Source organism: Ranitomeya imitator, chromosome 7, assembly GCF_032444005.1.
Source record: "Ranitomeya imitator isolate aRanImi1 chromosome 7, aRanImi1.pri, whole genome shotgun sequence".
Classification (NCBI taxonomy): domain Eukaryota; kingdom Metazoa; phylum Chordata; class Amphibia; order Anura; family Dendrobatidae; genus Ranitomeya; species Ranitomeya imitator.
Window position 1 is genome coordinate 194,218,633 of NC_091288.1, and position 20,636 is coordinate 194,239,268.

At 42.7% G+C, this 20,636-nt stretch overlaps 1 protein-coding gene across 1 annotated transcript; it reads right to left on the reverse strand.

The window, feature by feature from the left end:
* Positions 1 to 1,961: 1,961 nt before the first annotated feature.
* LOC138645951 (interleukin-9 receptor-like) lies at positions 1,962 to 20,040 on the reverse strand. The gene is made up of 8 exons (XM_069735429.1): positions 19,911 to 20,040; positions 15,667 to 15,766; positions 11,487 to 11,680; positions 8,805 to 8,944; positions 6,615 to 6,777; positions 5,742 to 5,850; positions 4,757 to 4,841; positions 1,962 to 3,408 (listed from the first exon to the last, which is right to left on the reverse strand). Exons 1-8 carry the CDS (start codon positions 19,990 to 19,992, stop codon positions 3,040 to 3,042), a joined length of 1,242 nt encoding a protein of 413 aa, XP_069591530.1. The 5' UTR covers positions 19,993 to 20,040; the 3' UTR covers positions 1,962 to 3,039.
* Positions 20,041 to 20,636: the final 596 nt, after the last annotated feature.

Sequence of the window (20,636 nt, forward strand, 5' to 3'; positions counted from 1 at the left end):
GACTAATAAGTCCTCTCGCCGGTAACCAACAGGTACAAGGACTTGTCATGGATGGTTATTTGGAAGTCAGACTGTTCTCTAACATTTCTTTCAAGGAGGAAGCACTTATTTTGCCAGTGACCTTTTCATCTGTTTTTTTTTTTCGGGAACATGAACATAAAGTTTATGGCATTTTAATTCAGTGATGACGAGGATCAAAATTCCTGTCTTTCCACTGTGCGGATAGGCAGACTGGCTTCCCCATTTAGGAATGATGAAAGGAATACAGGCAGACACCAGCAACAGTTCATGAAGAATTTTACTCACAAGGAGGCAACGAGCTTGATGGTTACAGTTACAATAAGAGGCAAGAGTCTCAGGTGGTAATCCTTGTACTTTAACTTAGGAGGACTTGTTTCGTCCTTCAGGAACATACTACACCAATTGCAGCTAAGGCTGGAGCTTCTCGAGGACTTGTTTCGTCCTTCAGGAACATACTACACCAACTGCAGCATAATCTTGAGCTTCTCGAGGACTTGTTTCTTCCTTCAGGAACATACTACACCAATTGCAGCTAAGGCTGGAGCTTCTCGAGGACTTGTTTCGTCCTTCAGGAACATACTACACCAACTGCAGCATAAGCTTGAGCTTCTCGAGGACTTGTTTTGTACTTCAGGAACATACTACACCAACTGCAGCATAAGCTTGAGCTTCTCGAGGACTTGTTTCTTCCTTCAGGAACATACTACACCAACTGCAGCATAGGCTGGAGCTTCTCGTGGACTTGTTTCGTCCTTCAGGAACATTCTACACCAACTGCCGCATAAGCTTGAGCTTCTCGAGGACTTGTTTCTTCCTTCAGGAACATACTACACCAACTGCATCATAAGCTTGAGCTTCTCGAGGACTTGTTTCTTCCTTCAGGAACATACTACACCAACTGCAGCATAAGCTTGAGCTTCTCGAGGACTTGTTTCTTGCTTCAGGAACATACTACACCAACTGCAGCATAAGCTTGAGCTTCTCGAGGACTTGTTTCGTCCTTCAGGAACATACTACACCAACTGCAGCATAAGCTTGAGCTTCTCGAGGACTTGTTTCGTCCTTCAGGAACATACTACACCAACTGCAGCATAAGCTTGAGCTTCTCGAGGACTTGTTTCGTCCTTCAGGAACGTACTACACCAGCTATAGCATAAGCTTGAGCTTCTCGAGGACTTGTTTCGTCCTTCAGGATTGTACTACACCAACTATAGCATAGGCTGGAACTTCTCGAGGACTTGTTTCGTCCTTCAGGAACATACTACACCAACTGCAGCATAAGCTTGAGCTTCTCGAGGACTTGTTTCGTCCTTCAGGAACGTACTACACCAGCTATAGCATAAGCTTGAGCTTCTCGAGGACTTGTTTCGTCCTTCAGGATTGTACTACACCAACTATAGCATAGGCTGGAACTTCTCGAGGACTTGTTTCTTCCTTCAGAAACATACTACACTAACTGCAGTATAAGCTTGAGCTTCTCGAGGACTTGTTTCGTCCTTCAGGAACATACTACACCAACTGCAGCATAAGCTTGAGCTTCTCGAGGACTTGTTTCGTCCTTCAGGAATGTACTACACCAACTACAGCATAGGCTGGAGCTTCTCACATATTCCCCGGGGTGGTATACTAATTGGCAAGTGTTACTCACCCCTACTTTTTAGCTAGCTATATAGCAGACATTCTCCTCAGGCCTATTCTCAGCTTCTCTTCTTTGTTCCTCCTGCATGTGTCTCCTCTCTACAGGTAGAAACACAGGATCTTCTAAGCTCTATATACACCCCAAGAAGTGTGGACACACATGCTAATACTAACTCCACATTCCCTATGGCTCTGCATTCTGTCGTCAGTACTGCTAGTGGTTCACTTTCTAGGACATTTTGACCCAGATATAACATATTGGCTCACACATCACCAAACTCTTGAATCACACATGCTCTTCATTAAAACAGTCACATGATCACATGCAATACATGTACAAAATTAATAGGCATAAAATTTGGCGTTTTCACAATAATATGGCATCTCAGGTAACAACATGATGTCTCAAACCCAACGGGGGAGAACTACAAACCACTACAGCACACAGCAATGGTTAACGGAATCCTGATTTGTTCAGCAGTTGCTAAATGGTAACAGTCCCTACAGGGGTATTTTCGAGTTTCCTATTTATGGGATAGGGGATAACTTACTGATCTCTGAGGGTCCAACTGGGACCCCTTTTGATCCTGAGAGCTGGGGTTCCAAAGAGCCTTGTATAAATAGACTAGTGGTCGATCATATGCACTACAGCTCCATTCATTCTTAGCGCTTAGTTAATTACAATAGTCCCATAGACAATGAATGGAGAGGCACATGATGGAGCACTGCTCAATTTACACGGGAGCCCTAATTTTTAGGATAAGTGGGAGTCCCAAAAGTCAGATCCTCGGAGATCGGAAAGCTATTCCCTATCTCAGTGATAGGGGATAACTTGTGAATGTTCCAAACTAGGGCATGTTCCCATACTTGAAAACTTGGATAATTATCCTTTCTGAGAATCCGCTTTGTATTACAGTAGCAGCATCTTATCCATGAGAAAATAAATCCGCAGTATAACATGACCGACGCTGTGAATGTGAAATGTGCAACATATCAATTTCTGTTGCGGATTTCACCACCCGCTGTCCAAAGAGTGTAATTTTCTGCGAATCCACAGCACATTTCTACAAAATTGATTCTCCAGCTGCGGATTTCACTGCTGCAGAAAACCAGCAGCAAATAAGTCTCATGTGAATGAGCCTTAAAGGGTTTGTACCAAGTTAAAAAAAAAACTTCTATTGGATCGATGGTGGTGCATGCATGACCGCCGCCGCTCCATTCAGGTGGGGCTCATCCTCAGGATTGAGGGGGTCAGTCTCCTCTGTGTGACTGGAAGCTGTCTGCAGTTTCCTGATAACTATCTAACTTTGTACAAACCCTTCATGTTCATCTTCCCGTGAGATCTTATTAATGCCAACAAGAAATGATAGATGAAGACAATCATTCAGCAATTTCATGTGAATTCGCAATGTAGTTTCCTTCATAGGAAAAATAGTCCATTGGACAATCCAAACTGTTAGCAGAAACTGTCTCGTTGATAATGTCATTGCTAAAACTGCTAAAAAAGACGGGATAAATTCCATTTAAATATATTTCTTTCTCCACAAGTGGATCAGACCAGGACATGGAGTTACATGTATTGGGGGTCTGCAGGATTTCTTCCTTAGAGAGTGGAGATTCCAGCTTCACCGCGGATACAGCTTCTCTCTGAACATATAACACCGTGGCGCTGAGGTCTATGTCTTGGGGGGAGCCGAGCTGTCTTACCTTCTTTTTTTCTTTGCAAATGTTTGGATGTTTAGTCCAATCCTGAGTAACGAAGACATAGTAATTAGTTTGAGGATGTAACGGGGTAGAACTGTATTGTGGACAGTCTGCTTCATGTGCAAGCCTAGGACCGAAAATGGAGTTCCTCGTCACCAGAGTCCCTCCTCTGAGGAGTTTAGATAGATTGGTGGTTCAATAAATAGTAGAGGTACAGAATACTCTAAATTAATGAACTGATCAATAGTCACAATACACAATTTTCAGGATTGAATGAGTAGTTGTTAGTTTATTGGTAGTGCACAATGTATATGTGTAGTGTACACCTATCACCTGCTCAAAAAATGGTCCTAAATACCTTGTTAAAAAATCCCTGAGCTGCCCTGATTCTGCATCCATCTATTACAGAAACACTCACAGGGAATCTAATTTCTGTAGGACACAGCAGGGTTAGATTCCTGCAGAGACAGGCCATGCTTTTAATAGTACTGGGACACCTTTTATGGTCAGTCTCTGCAGGAATCTAACCCTACCGTGTCCTACAGAAATTAGGTTCCCTGTGAGTATTTTACATCAGTAGACATGAATAGGGAGTTGGTCTCTTTGCCGCCATGACAGATTCCACTCTACAAAGATTTAATAGGTGTTTGTGGGGAATTTCTGCACGTTCATCCAAAAGAACATTTGTGAGGTTCAGACATTGATATCTGAGAGAACCTGGCTCGTAATCTAAATTCTAGATTATCCCAAAGATCTTGGAGAGGGTTGATGTCCGGGCTCTGTGTGGCCGGTCATCTTCTACACTAAACTCCTCAAGCTTTGTATTTATGGACCTTTTACTGTGATTGGCTGCAGCGGGGATGTGCGCTGTTGATGTGATGTCACAACTATAGCTAAAATACAGATACTGGAACAGTGATGGACAGGTGGTGTTGAAGCTGGGGAGAGTGAGTACTATCTGGCCTTGCTACTTTACATCGTTGCAAATACCCCTTTAATATTTCCCTTCGCAGGAAATAGAGGCCTAGTTCAAGCCCATAGCATTATCACTCCTCCACTAAACAGGTGGCGCAATGAAGTCAGGTCGGTAAGATCTCTAGGCATTCACCAAGTCCAGACTCGTCCATAAGACGCCAGATACAGAAGTGTGATCCATCACTGCACAGAAGAGGTTGCCACTGCTTCAGAAGTCCAGCGGTGGAAGCTTTACACCACTCCATCCAACATTTGGCATTGTGCTTGGTGATGTAAGGCTGCCTGGAGGTGCTTAGCCATGGAAACCCATGCCATGAAGCTCTGGGTGCATAGTTTTTGCTTTGACATTAATGGCAGGAGATATTTCATGTGTAATAATGTAATATAATAATGCAGTAAGTGAAAAGCTTGACATTACCTGGAAATTTCCATTATGAATGTTATATAGAGGATGAAAAAAATCAGCAGCCGTTGGAATTTTCTTCCAAAAAGAGACATTTATTCTGAAATATTAAACAAAATGCATATAATGGGAAAACTGTGAATAAATGGATATTATTTCATACATTTTGACGGTTCTTGTTACTGCTGTATGTCCCGTACAGTAAAATAGGACTGCTTTCCCTGCAGAAACAGCGCCACTCTTGTCTGTAGGAAGTGTTTGGTATTACAGTTCAGTTCCTTCGCCCTCACTTTACCATCGCTGTTATATGTTTTTTCTGCTATTTGCACATGTGTAAAAGTTTGATCACTCAGAAATATAAAATGATTTGAACAATAGGACAAATGTCGAAAAAAAAAACCCCAAAACACTAGAATTATTGTTTTTTTGGTAGTCATAACTCTCCCCAAAAATGTCCCATCCCCATCCAAAAAAAAAGCGACCAAAACATTGTATGGTCTTCAATTTGGTAACATTAAAAAATTAAAGCTTGCTATGCGAAAAACAAGCCCTCCGTTGATGGAAAAGTTAAAAAGTCATGGGTCATTGGCAATGAAAAACCTTTTTTTGTAAAAAATTAAGATTTTTTTTTTATGCCACTGAAATAATAAATAAAAAATATACAAGTTTGATATCGCCATATCGTGCTGCTAGGTAATTTTATTGCACAATAAATACAATATAAAGAAAAAAAAACAATGGTGGGTTAATGTATTTTTTTTATTTTTTTTGACCAATTCACCAAACTTGGAATTTTTTTCCCCTGCTTTCAGTGTATTCTATGCAACAGTGATTGGTGTCAATCAAAACAATGCATCAACTCGTAAAAAAAAAAACAAGCCCTCATATGGCCGTGTCAATGGAAAAAAAACAGCCACCTTTAGAATTTCATACACCTACATCCTTCGGTACAGTTACCCTTATAGCGCTGCCTAGAACCATTTATCGTCTTTGTACCTACCTTGTAGATAGGATAGAGCGTAAAGCCAGCATCAAGACGATGAGAGCCATTGTTAGTAGGGTTACTATAGTAATGATATGATTCATGTCTTGGCTTTGTTTATCCGTTTCTGAAGAATTAAGGGACAAAATATGCTATTAATCTAAATACTAACAACATGAGAAAATGTAGTGACTTCAAGGAGTATTCTGAGTTTATTTCCTGAGCAGCTCATAGCTATGCAGTCTCCTTGCAGTCTCCTTACAGTCTCCTTACATCCTGAGTGACAGTTCTGGTGAGTAGCAGAGCTGCAGAATTAGTAAAACTATAAAGCTCAGCACAAGTTCTGCTGTAACACATTCAGCTGTCAGTGGTGTGTTCTGGAGTGTACACTGCTACCGCATTTACATATAGAGATAAAAAAGCATTTGAACAAGCACTCACTCAGGACAGCGAGAGCCATGATTAAGAGAACTGATGTGGGAGCAGCCATTTTGCTATAGTAACATTTTTTTGTAAAGGCCGCAAGATAAACTGGGCAGGCGCAGTATTTAAGATAGGAGGCAGGTCAATGAAGGATCAGCGACCTGTCATGTAAGTCCACATGGATTAAGATGAGGCCAGAGCACGAAAAAAAAGAGCCTTCCACAGGCCGCCGTGGAGCGCGAGAATCTCATTAACAGAAAACTGCAAATACAGATTACACGACAACCACAAGACGGATTTCTGCAACCAAGGTATCATTTTAATCAGTATAACGACGCCGACCTGACACTGTCTGTAGTTTACTGAGCACAATCCTGATAACAGGTTCACTATAAACAGCTGAAAAAAAGTTAACCCTTACCTAAAAACTCTTTTTTGAGGGGTTAAAACAAACAGATAATACAATACCCATAACGTGAATTTTAAGCTCTGAGCTCCACTCGCTCCAATGGCTTCTGTATTGCCCTTCATTGTCTGTCCTAGAGCGAATCTGAATATAGTTGGAGCCTTCATGAAACTCAAATAACATAATCTCCGCGTAGGTGACCGAAATATCCGTCTTTATAGATTTCTGTAACGAGGCAAATAAATTATATTAAAAATGATACAATATTATTAGATCGGTTCTCACCAAACATCATAATATGTCAATTAAAGAAGTTGTCTCATCGAGATAAAAGGGTAAAATTGCAAAGTCCTTGAAAAAGCGATCATCTTTGCAAGTTACTCCTTATTAAAACCTATTTTCCGATCTCAAGAACAGAGGGATTTTTCGTTTTATAGTTTACTGCTGATTGCTTAGGTTACCGACCTCTTCTTCTTTCCCAGGGAAGGAGCGCTCTCTTTTTGCTTTGCAGCTTGCAAGTGTAGCTCCGAAGCTTGACGGATTCAGCCATTTTTAGTGCCACAGCGCCACTCCGGCGTTGCAGAGGCAAAGTTGTCTCCACTTGCAGCAACAAAGGGCGCACAGCTCGGGCCAGCAGCGCTAACTTGCCATTGGTGTGCACACTCAAGAAGGGGGACAGAGGAGTGGTGTGCTTCTAAAGACTGGAGATTGGGGTTGTCCGGGACTTTAACATTGATTGTCTATCCTTAGGACGGATCATCAATGTCTGATCCGTTGGGTGCAACACCTGGCACCCCCGCCAACTGGTATTGGCAACAGGTGGAATTGCTCAATTACAGAGCTACCTTGACAGTCTAGTGGCCGCTTCTGGGTACTGCATGTCCGCCACCTATTCAAACAAATAGGGTGCAGATGTCCAGTGTCCGGCCGTAGCCAATATTCCGTTGTTGGAGCTGTGCAGCTCAGTAACTGGTCAGTTTTCAGCTGATCGACGAGGGTGCCGGGTGTCGCACTCCCACCGATCAGACATTGATCCATCAATGTAAAAGTCCCAGACAATCCCTTTAAGATGACTTACCTGTACTCATCAGCAGGTACGGACTGGGGCTGAAATTCAGCCCTGGAATTTGAAATCACACAGGCCCATGCTGCCCCCGTCCCCATTAACCAGATGGGATATTTTACTAATATTACCCTGGATGGAGGAAAGGAAGATTTTCTACAAGACCAATATTCTAATGATACCTGTGGCTGCTGGGGTAAGTGACGGAGTCAGCGACTTTGTGCTCCACCACAACTGTTAACGGTATAGATGTCTTGAGAACAGAGATTCTGTTAACAACGTAGCAGACAAGGCGGCCCACGACCAGACAGGCCCTGCTGGCATTTGCCACGTGGCCAGTCCGGCCCCGCTCATGAGTATTCCTCTTCCACTAGTCTAGTATTTTCCCCTTTTCCCTTAGAACAGTATATTTTGGTTTTAGCTCCATTGTCTGTCATTTTTGAGACTCTGGAGAGCTATCTTGTCACCCAATCTCCAGGATGAAAACTCGCACCCACCAACTCCAGTCTTTTCATACCAGAAAAATGTCTATGGAGCAGAAGTGGGCAATGCTCGCTGACAATCCTTTTAACTCTTCATATATACGGTATTCATATACTATTGGTTTACAACTTTAGAGGGGTTTTCCGGACTTTTACTAAAAGTCTGCAGTCTCTCTATGTATCTACAGATTTCTGAATCCTCACAGCGTGCACAAAGTACACTGTTAGGATTCTCCGGTGCTGGCGGATAGAGCAATTTCCATACTTACGTCTATATTCTGACTAGTTGTGTGCGGCCTCACTCAATACAAGTGGAATTGTACCTCAATGTGGCAAGAAATTTGCAAATCACATTCTTGCGGTCACAAAAGTTGCCACTCTTGCCTCTAGCGTCGGACAATCCTGACAGTGTGGGGGTGTGCACGCTGTGATGATTCCGAAGTCTGCAGGCACATGGAGTGACTCTTTAAAGAGAACCTGTCACTTGCCATAATGATATATATTTTGACCGGGTTCTTTTAAATCTGGCATTATTTAGGTAAGTTATTATTTTATTATCTATCACTTATTTAAAATATTTATGGGCAAATGCCAGGTTCTCGTCAATGATTTTAGACATTAAATAATGGATTATATGTGAAATTACTCTACAAATCTCCTTATCACCAAGCATATGCCGGACGAGTGCTTAATGTTGTATTGCCCACCTGGTTTGATTCTTCTTTTTTGAGCTGCAATTCAAAATATATTTTAGTAAAATCTGAAACCTCATTATTTCCTTTCCACGTTACGTTGTATGCCGTCCCGGTGAAATTGTACCAGAGATCAGAAGGCGGATCCAGCTTAACTAAAAAGAAAAACATTGAAACTAATATTAATTTTTCTTAAACCCCTAAACACATTACGGCCAATGTATTTCTTGTACTGATAATATGCCACAATGTACCAATGTTAGGCTACTTTCACACATCAGGTTTTCAGTGTCAGGCTAAATCCGGCGAATGTTGGAAAAACTGGTGCGACGGATCCATTTTTTTGACGGATCCGGCTAGCATATCTAGATTATTGTTCTAACAAACAGCTGGAAGCACCGGATCCGGCGCTTCAGGCTTTTTCGCTGGAGACAAAAAACATTGCTATGGACGTTTTTTCAAGAAACCCGGAAGCGGCAGGTTTGCCGGATCCAGCGAAAACTGGACGAAACGCAATGTCATCCGGTGCAGTCCGGCACTAATACAAGTCTGTGGGAAAAAAACCTGCAACATTCGCCTGATCCGGTTTTTTTAAAATTAGCCTGACACTGAAAACCTGATGTGTGAAAGTAGCCTTAGGGCCGAGGCCAATCTGACAACACATTGGATCGCACTCGGACCACATGTCCGATTATTTACTTGGACTGAGCTTAAAAAAAAACTGGGAGAAGATACAGATTAGATATTAAAAAAAAACTTTTTGACAGTGAGAGTGATCAATGAGTGGAACAGGCCGCCACGAGAGGTGGTGAGTTCTCCTTCAATGGAAGTCTTCACACAGAGGCTGGACAGACATCTGCCTGAGATGGTTTAGTGACTCCTGCATTGAGCAGGGGGTTGGACACGACGACCCTGGAGGTCCCTTCCAACTCTAATCTTTGATTCTAGTCTGAGGAAAAGATGGCTGTATGCCTGAGTGTAATCCAATATTCGGATCGCACTCAGCCATGCAAGTCAATGAGTCCATGGAAGCCGTCGGACTGCACTTGGATGGCATCTGGTTGTGGTCTGATTTCCACGGACTGACAAAATGGAGAAGATGGAGAATTTTTTTTCTCCATCTTCTCATCTGAGAAAATCGGATTACACTGTGATCACACTCTGATCGAACTCTGATCAGAGTGTGATTTGCATAATTGACCCGTTTCTCTCATATAAAAGAATTCACGGTCGTCTGCACCTATGCTAAATAAGTACTGCTAGTGTCACGGGGCTACCGCGACAGAGAGGTTCCAGAGAACCGCAGCGCTCTGGGCCTCGTTCACACACGATGAACAGAAGCTCTTGTCCTGAATTCTGACCTGGCTGTCTTGTGCCAGCAGGGCAGGAGTTAAACCTTGTTATTGAAGTTACTGAGAGTTATGTCTCTCAGCTGATTTGGTTTTGGTAATCTCCGCTCCTGTATAGACTCAGCTTTGACTACAACTGTTGCCAGTGATCAGTTCTGCTGCCTGGCTTGGAGTGGGAAGGAGCAGTGGTGTTTGGAGCTTGGAGGTTTATTTACAGAGATTGTTGTCTGCTGTTTTGGTTGCATGTTAAACCTGTTTTGCTTCCTTATTTTTTCCTTCTCTTCCCTTCTCTGTGTTTCCTTTGTGGCTGTGTGAGCATTTGGTGAGTTTGAGATTTTAGTTACCTTGTCTGCATACCCTGTTTAATTGTCGTATTTATACACTGGTGCAGTCCACCTCCCTTGGGGGGAGAGGGGGCCACTGATAGGGCCTGCACAGGAGACAGGGATACGCTGGCGGCTCAGGCCTCCTAACTATTATAGGTACCCCTGAGATAAGGGAAAGTCGGGGCCCCATTATAGTGGCAGGGACAGGTGCGGGTCCCAGTACGCCGTCCTGCGCCTTTATCGCCGTTAACGGCGTGACAGCTAGTTTATTGTCCATGGTATTCAGCTCATTTTTTTTGCCTGGATCTAATAGTAGAAAACTTACAAATCTCAGCCATTTATTCCTTTAGGTCAGTGTTTCCCAACTCTGGTCCTCAAGACCCACCAACAGGTCAAGTTTTCAGGATCTCTTAGTATTTCACCGGTGATAATTTCATCATCTGCTCCAGCATTAACTCCATCACCTATGTAAATCCTGAAAACATGGCCTGTTGGTGGGTCTTGAGGACTGGAGTTGAGAAACACTGCTTTAGGTGGTGCAGTCAATAGTGACTGCAGCAACTAAATGGTTAACCAGAAAGAAGTCTCTTACCTATCTGCAGTTTAAGAACACAATCAGGGTGCATTCACGGGTTTCCTAATAAAGATCTCCAAGTTTGCAATTTTAAGATTCCAATTAACACATGCTGAGTAAAAAAAAAAAAACTTTTTCCTATTACAACATTTTTTTAAATGGAAGTTCATAATAACTTTATGACAGTTTTCTAGCATCAAAAAGTCAGAAAATTTGCCACAAGGCGGTATTTGGGCACCTCTAACTATTACACTCAAGTGGCATGCCAAAAAGTTACATTGCTAGAAGTGAGACTTGGTCCCAATGTTGGAGATAAGGATGACCGACTCTGGCTGGTGGAAGTTTGTACAGTGTGAGCAAAGTTCTGGTTGTCTCTGCAGCAGAGCGGAGTTTTTCTTTGGCCTCAATATTATGAATATTATAATGTAGACTTCATATTTTCACTTACTGTTACAGCGTGGGTAAAATTCTTCAATAATCGCCAGGTCTTTTGTCAAGGACAAGTCGTGGACTGTTATTTTATAATTGTCCATCTCATCGAGGGTCAGGTTGGTTAGATCACAGTTAAAGCTCTGGTCGTACGGGCTGGATACAAGATCACACATCCTCATCTCGTCTTCGTAATTATTAGATTTTAAAATTCTGCAAAACAAATAGGAAACAAGTTAGAAAAGAAAATCAGTTTGAAAGACTCTTTAAAGATACTTTACGTACGGTCATAATGTTATACCTTACTTACAGGAATACTGGAAAATTTCTGCTCTGCTGCAGGAGACTTATTTTTTCTAAAGAAGCCACAAAAATTTACCCATTTTGGTTTTCACTTTGTCAATGACTGATCTTGTCTACTAGGACAACCCTTTCTTAAACTAAATGTACGACCCCGATCAAATATTAAAGCCTATACTCATCTCCTGTGCCAGCGCCATTCCAGCGGTATCGGTACTCGCTCTCCCCGGGTTGTGACGCGGTGGAATGACACATGGTGCCCGCTGCCCAATCAGCGCTGGGGTCACTGTCTCCACCTTCTGACAAACGGAACAGGAAGAGGAAGTCCGGGCTACAGCTGATCCCTGACTTCCTCTTCCTCTTCTTTGTCCGAAGGCGGAGACAGTGACGTCAACACTGATTGGGCGCCGGCGTTACGTGTCACCACACGAGAGCCACGGAGAGAGCGTGTGCCAACACCGTGGGAATGCAGCCGGCACGGAAGGTGAGTATTGGCTTAATTATTTTAACGGGGCCAAACATTTTGTTTAAGAATATGTTGTCCTAGTAGTGGACAACCCCTTTAACAAAGAAACAGTGCTCAAAAGAGACATCCAATATGGCTGCCCTTACTGCTGAACCTTTGGCAAAGCTGTATTATTGATATTGTTCTCAGACCATACTTGCAAGTTTTTATGTAAACCCATCCAGGAGGTCATTGCGTGTCGTGCACAAAGTACACCGCTAAAATGTTTTGCTCATAGTCATGCCCCCTTTTTCATGACATGCCCCTCTACACTCCCCCTTAGCCATGTCCCTTTTGCATGATACGCATCTCAACATTTCTTTCTTGACATTTTTCTAGAAGTGAAGGCCGCCTTGAGTTGTCCATAGGATTTGGCAGCAGCCGGGGAATTTGCCAACTTGTCTGGGATGTCTCCCCTTTTTCAAGGAGCATGTTCCAGGAGAGTTGACAAGTATCCAGTAGACTGCTTTGAACCTATAACCTATAACTATACTTATTATGGCATGCTTCCTCTCAGGCCGTGCCCATTCATGCCTCCTCCATTTCCACCTTGACCACTGGGCTTGCTACGCAAGACAGTACCAGTCCTATTTTTTTCTCTGGGACTTTTGGTGCTGCTTTATAAGGGTACCGTCACACAGTGCAATTTTGATCGCTACGACGGCACGATTTGTGACGTTCCAGCGATATATCCGTGACGTTCCAGCGATCTCGCTGTGTCTGACACGCTCCTGCGATCAGGGACCCCGCTGAGAATCGTACGTCGTAGCAGATCGTTTGAAACTTTCTTTCGTCGTCTAGTGTCCCACTGTGGCGGCATGATCGCATGGTGTAACAAAGGTGTGCACGATATTGTATACGATGTGCGCATAGTAACCAACGTCTTCTACATCGCACATACGTCATGAAATTATCGCTCCAGCGTCGTACATTGCAAAGTGTGACAGCAGTCTACGACGCTGGAGCGATATTGTTACGATGCTGGAGCGTCACGGATCGTGCCGTCGTAGCGATCAAAATGCCACTGTGTGACGGTACCCTAAGGGAGCGGTGAAGTTAATTTTGGTCTAGGCTTTGATCACTCCTTCTTGAGAGCCCTGGGTGAAGAAGTCAGCTATTTAACCCCCTGAAATTCTGACTCCCACTCCCAGTCAATAGTGGTCTGTGTGAAGATAACTGACGTGTCTTGAGATAAAGCTTTGCTAATAAGGATTTGACTTCAGTCTTTGTGATATTCACAGTCGTCTCGGGCTATACTCATGTTTTGCTGAGAGTAGGGCAATGAATGTGTTTGCAAGTTCATAGCCATGGGTAGATAGGAGGAAATTCTGTGAAAGTCAACAGGCTAGGCAGGTCATGATGATAACCGGATATCTATAAACAGTGACTAATGGGACAGGGAGGGCTGTGGTGGGGGATTACACCTTGGGGAGCTACAGTGACAAAGTAGGATGGGTAAACAAGGAATTCTGGGGTGCGACTTAACTCTCTTTTGGCTTGTGTAGTATTACACAGTTCCCCAGCTTTGGCAGAAGACCACACATAAGTGTACGAAAGAGTCAACCTCATTTTGTGCCATCAAGTGACTTGTAACTATCAAGCATAGTGTGCCACTTAATGTACTTTGCAACCATCAAGCATACTGTGCCACTGTTGTGAAAAAGTTGTCATATATTTAAAGGGATTATCCACTTCAACATTTTATTTTTAAAGAATGGCTTAAAGCGAACCTGTCAGCAGGATTTTGCTAAGTAACCTACAGACACTGTCAGGAGGGACTGTGTAAATCCTCGTGGCTGGAGAAAGGCCGGCCTAGGAGAGCCGAGTAGGCTGAACTTTTATTTTTGTTTTTTGTTTTTTTGTTCCTGTTGCGCCTTTATCTTCTGGACTTCTGGCAATGGTGCAGCTGTGAGGGTCTGCTACTTTCAGTAAAAGGGACTGTAATTTTTTATGGACTCTTATACTCGTTCCACGGCCTTTACCTAGAAGGACAGGGTCCAGTGTATTTTAAGGACTGAGTTGCAGGACTGTGTTGTCTGTTCTTGCGGGGTCCTTAATGAAGAAGGACTGGGCACCATGGAGATTCCGAGTGTTTTAAATTGTGGTATTAACATTTTTTTTGTATGTCTTGATTTGCCACCGATGGCAATCATTAAAGTGGGGGTGTGTGTAAAGGTGGGGAAGATGAAATAACACCCCTCTGGAGACCTCTGTTGTTTTAATGTGTGCAAACTGTATTGTATTACATATTTTTATCCTCCTGGAGACTGCAGTTCTTTTTAGTTAGGGATGACAGGGTTAACTGTAGGGCCGGCCCATAATTAGGGAGGAGTATTAGGGACTAGTGGGTTAGTTCCTGTTTGTTTAGTTAGTTGTTAGTGAGCAAGAGACAAGAAAGGATACCCTCAGACGAAGCTCATCATCATCTGGTGTGATTATGGGACCAAAGGACAAGAAAAGGGGTCCAGTATCGTACACATGATGACTGAACCTGAAGGTGTCTGCAGCAGTAATATGACTGTACACATACACCCAGGGACCCCTATGTTCGATGTTTAGGGGTATGAATATAGATGTTGGCTGAAATCCTCCCCTTACACTTCCACTGTCAATCGTATAAATTTGTAAGTACAAGAAAAGATGACTACATTTGAGTATTTTTGACATGTATAGTATTTTCAATAGACAGGAGGAAGGGTGATGGGTCTATCGGCGATAAATACAAGGCAGATTATTCATAGCCTGAATGCTTATATAGCAAGTATCTTAATCTAGTTAACAATAGTCTACTGGGGAAATCCCAGTTGTTATTAGTGTATGAGAATCGCACTATCACCTGCCTTCACCCACTTACTCAAGCTCAATAACATTGGAAAATATAAAAAAAAATGTTTTTAAAACCATAGTAAATTGATTTCTCACCACCCATACAAGTTAAAAAACAAAGTACCGTACATCTAAAAAAAAATCTTTAAAGGGGTAATATGACAAATGCGTGATTACTTTAGGTTTGGCTGCCCATGGATTACGGAGCATGTGCGACCAATGTTCCATTAATTGTGTTAAGGCGTGGTGTCCACGCATTGTAAAAAAAATCTTAAGTCTCATGATCGGTGGGGGAACCATTGGTTGGATCCCCACCGATCATAAAATTCTCACCTATTCTGTGAATCTATAGTATATGTTTATTTATGACATAAAACCTTTAATTAGTTTATGCCCACATTTTTTCTCCATCTTCTCCTCGTTGGAAAGGTATATTGTTTGTCACGATGCCAATTCAATCCAATCTTACACCAACCAGGAAAACAAATTTTATTGGTTGTCTATCAATCACTCATTCCTACATACTATGCATAATCTTACATTAGGTCCAGAAAGCATCAATACTTACAGGAGAAATGAGCCATTCCCATCGTCTGATCCTTTGTACCAGATGCAGCTTATACGATCATCATAATTGGTATGGCAGTCCAGGTTTTCTGACTTGACTACTGGATTGTAAAAAAAAAAATAGAATACAGTCAAGAAAAGGGAAATAAAGAAAAGATGATAATGAAGATAAAAAGGAAGTTTCTGATCAACCTGTTCGGTGACTGCACCTACACACCATGACCTCATCTGACCCCGACATGGTGTCATTGACTTACGATTGCATTGACGGAGAACTTTAATAAAGAAGTGATCAAGCACATAGAATTGAGTGTTTGTTCTTTGTTTAGCCTATACCCAAAGGCGTAGTGATCGTTGTATCAGTGTGACCATGGCTGGGCCTGTGGGGAATGGGGGCCAACCGATGCCAGCTCCTATTTCAGCTGGATGTGCATCCAAAGGGACCCAGGGTGGGGAACATATATTACTGGAAGGGGCCAGGATGGGGACATTAAACGAAGATGGGGGGCATTATCACTGAATGGGACCCAGGATGGGAAACATTCTTACTGGAAAGGGCCCAAGATATTGGACATTATTACTGAACCCATGATGGCGAACATTATTTCTGAAAGGGGCTCAGGATGTTGGACATTATTACTGCAACAGGCCCAAGATATTGGACATTATTACTGCAATGAGCCCAGGATGGGGAACATTCTTACTGGAAGGGGCCCAGAATGTTGGACATTACTACTGCAATGAGCCCAGGATGGGGAACATTATTTCTGAAAGGGGCTCAGGATGTTGGACATTATTACTGCAACGGGCCCAAGATATTGGACATTATTACTGCAATGAGCCCAGGATGGGGAACATTCTTACTGGAAGGGACCCAGAATGTTGGACATTATTACTGCAATGAGCCCATGATGGGGGATGTTATTTGTGAAAGGGGCTCAGGATGTTGGACATTATTACTGCAATGGGCCCATGATGGGGGACGTTATTACTGAAAGGGGCCCAGGATGGGGAACATTCTTACTGGAAGGGACCCAGAATGTTGGACATTATTACTACAATGAGCCCATGATGGGGAACATTATTTCTGAAAGGGGCGCAGGATGTTGGACATTATTACTGCAATGAGCCCATGATGGGGAACATTATTTCTGAAAGGGGCTCAGGATGTTGGACATTATTACTGCAATGGGCCCATGATGGGGGATGGTATTACTGAAAGGGGCCCAGGATGGGGAACATTCTTACTGGAAGGGACCCAGAATGTTGGACATTTTTACTGCAATGGGCCCATGATGGGGAACATTATTTCTGAAAGGGGCTCAGGATGTTGGACATTATTACTGCAATGAGCCCATGATGGGGGACGTTATTACTGAAAGGGGCCCAGGATGGGGAACATTCTTACTGCAAGGGACCCAGAATGTTGGACATTTTTACTGCAATGGGTCCATGATGGGGAACATTATTTCTGAAAGGGGCTCAAGATGTTGGACATTATTACTGCAATGGGCCCAAGATATTGGACATTATTACTACAATGAGCCCATTATGGGGAACATTCTTACTGGAAGGGGTCCAGGATGTTGGACATTGTTACTGCAATGGGCCCATGATGGGGGACGTTTTTACTGTAACGGACCCAGGATGGGGAACATTCTTACTGGAAGAGGCCCAGGATGGAGAACATTATACCAGTAAGGGGTCCAGAATGGGTGACATTAGCATAGGATGGGGGACATTATTACATTATTACATTATGGGAGAAGGTGGGGGCAACAAGTATGTCTTTGTAGGATTTAGAATGCTACAGGAGCTAATACATCTAACGAACTTGCATAAGGGCCCATCGGACTCTAGTTATGGCACTGCCTACACCTTATCATTTGGTATTGTTCATGAACCATGAAATTCAGAAATCACTTCATAACAGAGATTTTTTTCCACTAGGTTATTTGGTCACCAGGGTTTCTTGGTTCATAGCCATAGTTCATATTCAGGTACTGGTAACTAGAACAAGAACGAGTCAAAAGAATCCATCTAAGCAAGTTCACAAGCAAGTGTTGGATTACCACATTGACATAGTAGGTACTGGTTACAACTTTTGGGGACCTCGCAATTTGATAGGGAAAGAAATTTAAAATCATTGTGCCAGCCCGGTCGACTGACATTGTAGACTAGCTGTAGGGACAGCGCTCCAATGTGAAGAGAAATGACAGCATCTCGGCTGTTGTCAGGTATATTCGAGAATTCATGAGTAGTAGAAGAGGGCCCTATATGTGACCATGCATGGCATTTGTGTGATTGACCAGAACTAGGAGAGGGTGTAGAGGAGAAGTAAGTGTTCCCCAGTTCTTGCCAACTAGATCATAGAACATTCATGAGTAGATGCTTCGAGAACACAGACAAGCATTGATAGGCCTACACCCCAGGTAGAAAATAGTCAACTTCAATTAACTCTTCTGGGTTATAATCAAGTTTGATTAACTTAATTTTTGTTCTGTTTAAAAAAATTTGATTAATGTGTTAACAGTGTTGTTAATAAATTTATAAACATATTAGGAAGGAAATAATCTTCTGGAGGTGCCCCAAGATTTCAACTGCCTAGGGACCTCTACAGGGATTAATCTAGCACCGTTCACAAGAGTGGTTCAATGGGAATCTAAATTCCTTTTCTGAAATTTGCACTTTGACCATTAGAGGACCTCAAGGTAGCCCCTAACCCCATTGGAGAACTTCATATCCAGTTCAGCAAGCTATAGGAGGGAAAGTAGGCAAACACATACATTTAACACATGTTTACATGACCATACATATCGGGGGGGTTTCTGCCAAAATTTGGAAAAAGCGATAAAGTGAAGAGAGGCAGCAAAAAGTCATTGCTGCCTTTTCATATGTGGTTGGTCTAAGAGTTAAAAAAACGTAAGTTCTGCGAGATAGGAGATGTTCTTTATCATCTGATAAAAAACATTTTTCAAGAGTGTTCATCCCTAGTTATTAACCTTTGATATTGCACCATATTCATCTGTCTAATGATTAGACGTAGGCCACACAGCACCCACGTCACTTAGATCAGTGGGGTATATGGAAGAAAAGAGGCCCCCTTGAGACTGCACAATCTACCCCCATAATATGTGCTCCATTGGCTTAGGTCATCCAGAATGTACATTATATAGCATATGTGCCAACTTTTATAAATTGTTACCCCGGAGGACTAGGTTTACAATGTGTAAAATGCACCCTTGATTTCATTTTTAGCATAAAATCTGCCTTCTTCGCAGATAACGCCACTATTTTTGTTCCTTACCCTTGAATATGCATCTGGACTCCACTGGGGCTTGGGGTCATGACAAAAATAATATTAGGGGAACGTCGGATTGGGGGATGTTAATGCAGTGCCTGCGACGCCTGCCAACTTCTCCAAGAGTTTGAGAGGTCTCGCCTTTTGGCAGGAATATTGGCTATTGTTAGGAATGCCCGCTCTTGGGTGGTGCGTCTACACACGGTAGTGCCTCATGTGTGGAAGTTGTGAATGATGTGGGAATACGGGACGCAGTGCTTCCCACTTGTTTCGCAGCCCAGGAGACATGGGACACTGTGTCTCCTGGCTGCCAGGCAATGCTGGACGCTGCCTTGCCTGCAGTTAGCCAATGGTGGGGATGTGTGCACCCTGCTGTACTGGTGAGCAGGGAGTGAATCCCTGGGCATGACTGGGAGGAAGGCATCACCTAATTGTTATCCTTGGATTTGGGCCGGCTCTATTCAGCCTGCTTCTAACCCAGTTCAGTGCTGTTTATTCAGTTCCTCTGCGTAGTGATTTGGTGAGTGCTTCCTGGTTGGGTTTTGGTTGCTTCTCAGCATTTCCTAATGGTCTTTACTGGTTCTTGTTCATTAGCTATTGTTCTGGGGTTTCCATTTGGTTTTTATTTGGGTTTTATCCCACTAGCTTTGGATTTACTCTTGTACCTGATTCCACATCGTCCACGTCACCAGATAGCATCTATCCTGCGACCACATCAGTATGGGAAGGGCTCAGTAAAGCCTCACTCTCCTTCAAGAGTGGGTGAAGAATATCCTGGCCCTTAAGGACTTGCCTAGCAGTAGTGGCTTACGCCAAGTTTGTCTGTGACTGCTCTTTTGCTGGTCAGAGTAGCTATTCCTGTGCATAATAATCATATTTTGCTTTATGACTACCTCAGTCTTCCAACATATTTTCATTGAATTATTGATAATTTTGCACCTTACCTTCAGGGCATATATCACTTTTACTGTATAACACCAGGTGTAAGCAGAGCAACATACAGAGGTTCACAAAATATCTTCTCATTCTGCAAATGAACCTGAAACATAGAGAAATATTAGTGTTCTAGATGCTACATTGTGCAAAACATGACTGTTGTTATCGAAGTAACTTTCAAGCCAAAAACTGAATACTTTTTTTTCTGTTGGGGTTTGTCAATACCCTAATTCTTAATCATTGGGGGTGGAGGTGCTGGAGGTTGATCAATTTCAGATCTTAGTTTAGGTAGCTTTGATAGAAATTGGTCCACTAGTGCAAGAATGGACAGTTATATTTGTGTTGTTGAAATGTGGCATTCACGTTAATGGGGTGTTGAAGGAAAAAACAGAAGATAGTTTGCATGTTGATGAGTTTGAGGCTGGTTTCTCCTGTTCAATATTCATGTATGTTTAGGAGCTTGTTGAATTCAGGTCAGGAAACGCAAATGGTCCTGAGTCTCCTGACATCTTGGTTCCTACTTGAACCATGAATGTCTGATATGTGAAACCAACTTAACAGAAAAAAATTATGTGGACAAAGAAGTAAAAATTTAACTTTTTGGGGGCTTAAGGGGTAAGTACAGGTGCTTCTCACAAAATTAGAAAATCATCAAAAAGTTAATTTATTTCAGTTCCTCAATAGAAAAAGTGAAACTCATATATTATACAGAGTCATTACAAACAGAGTGATCT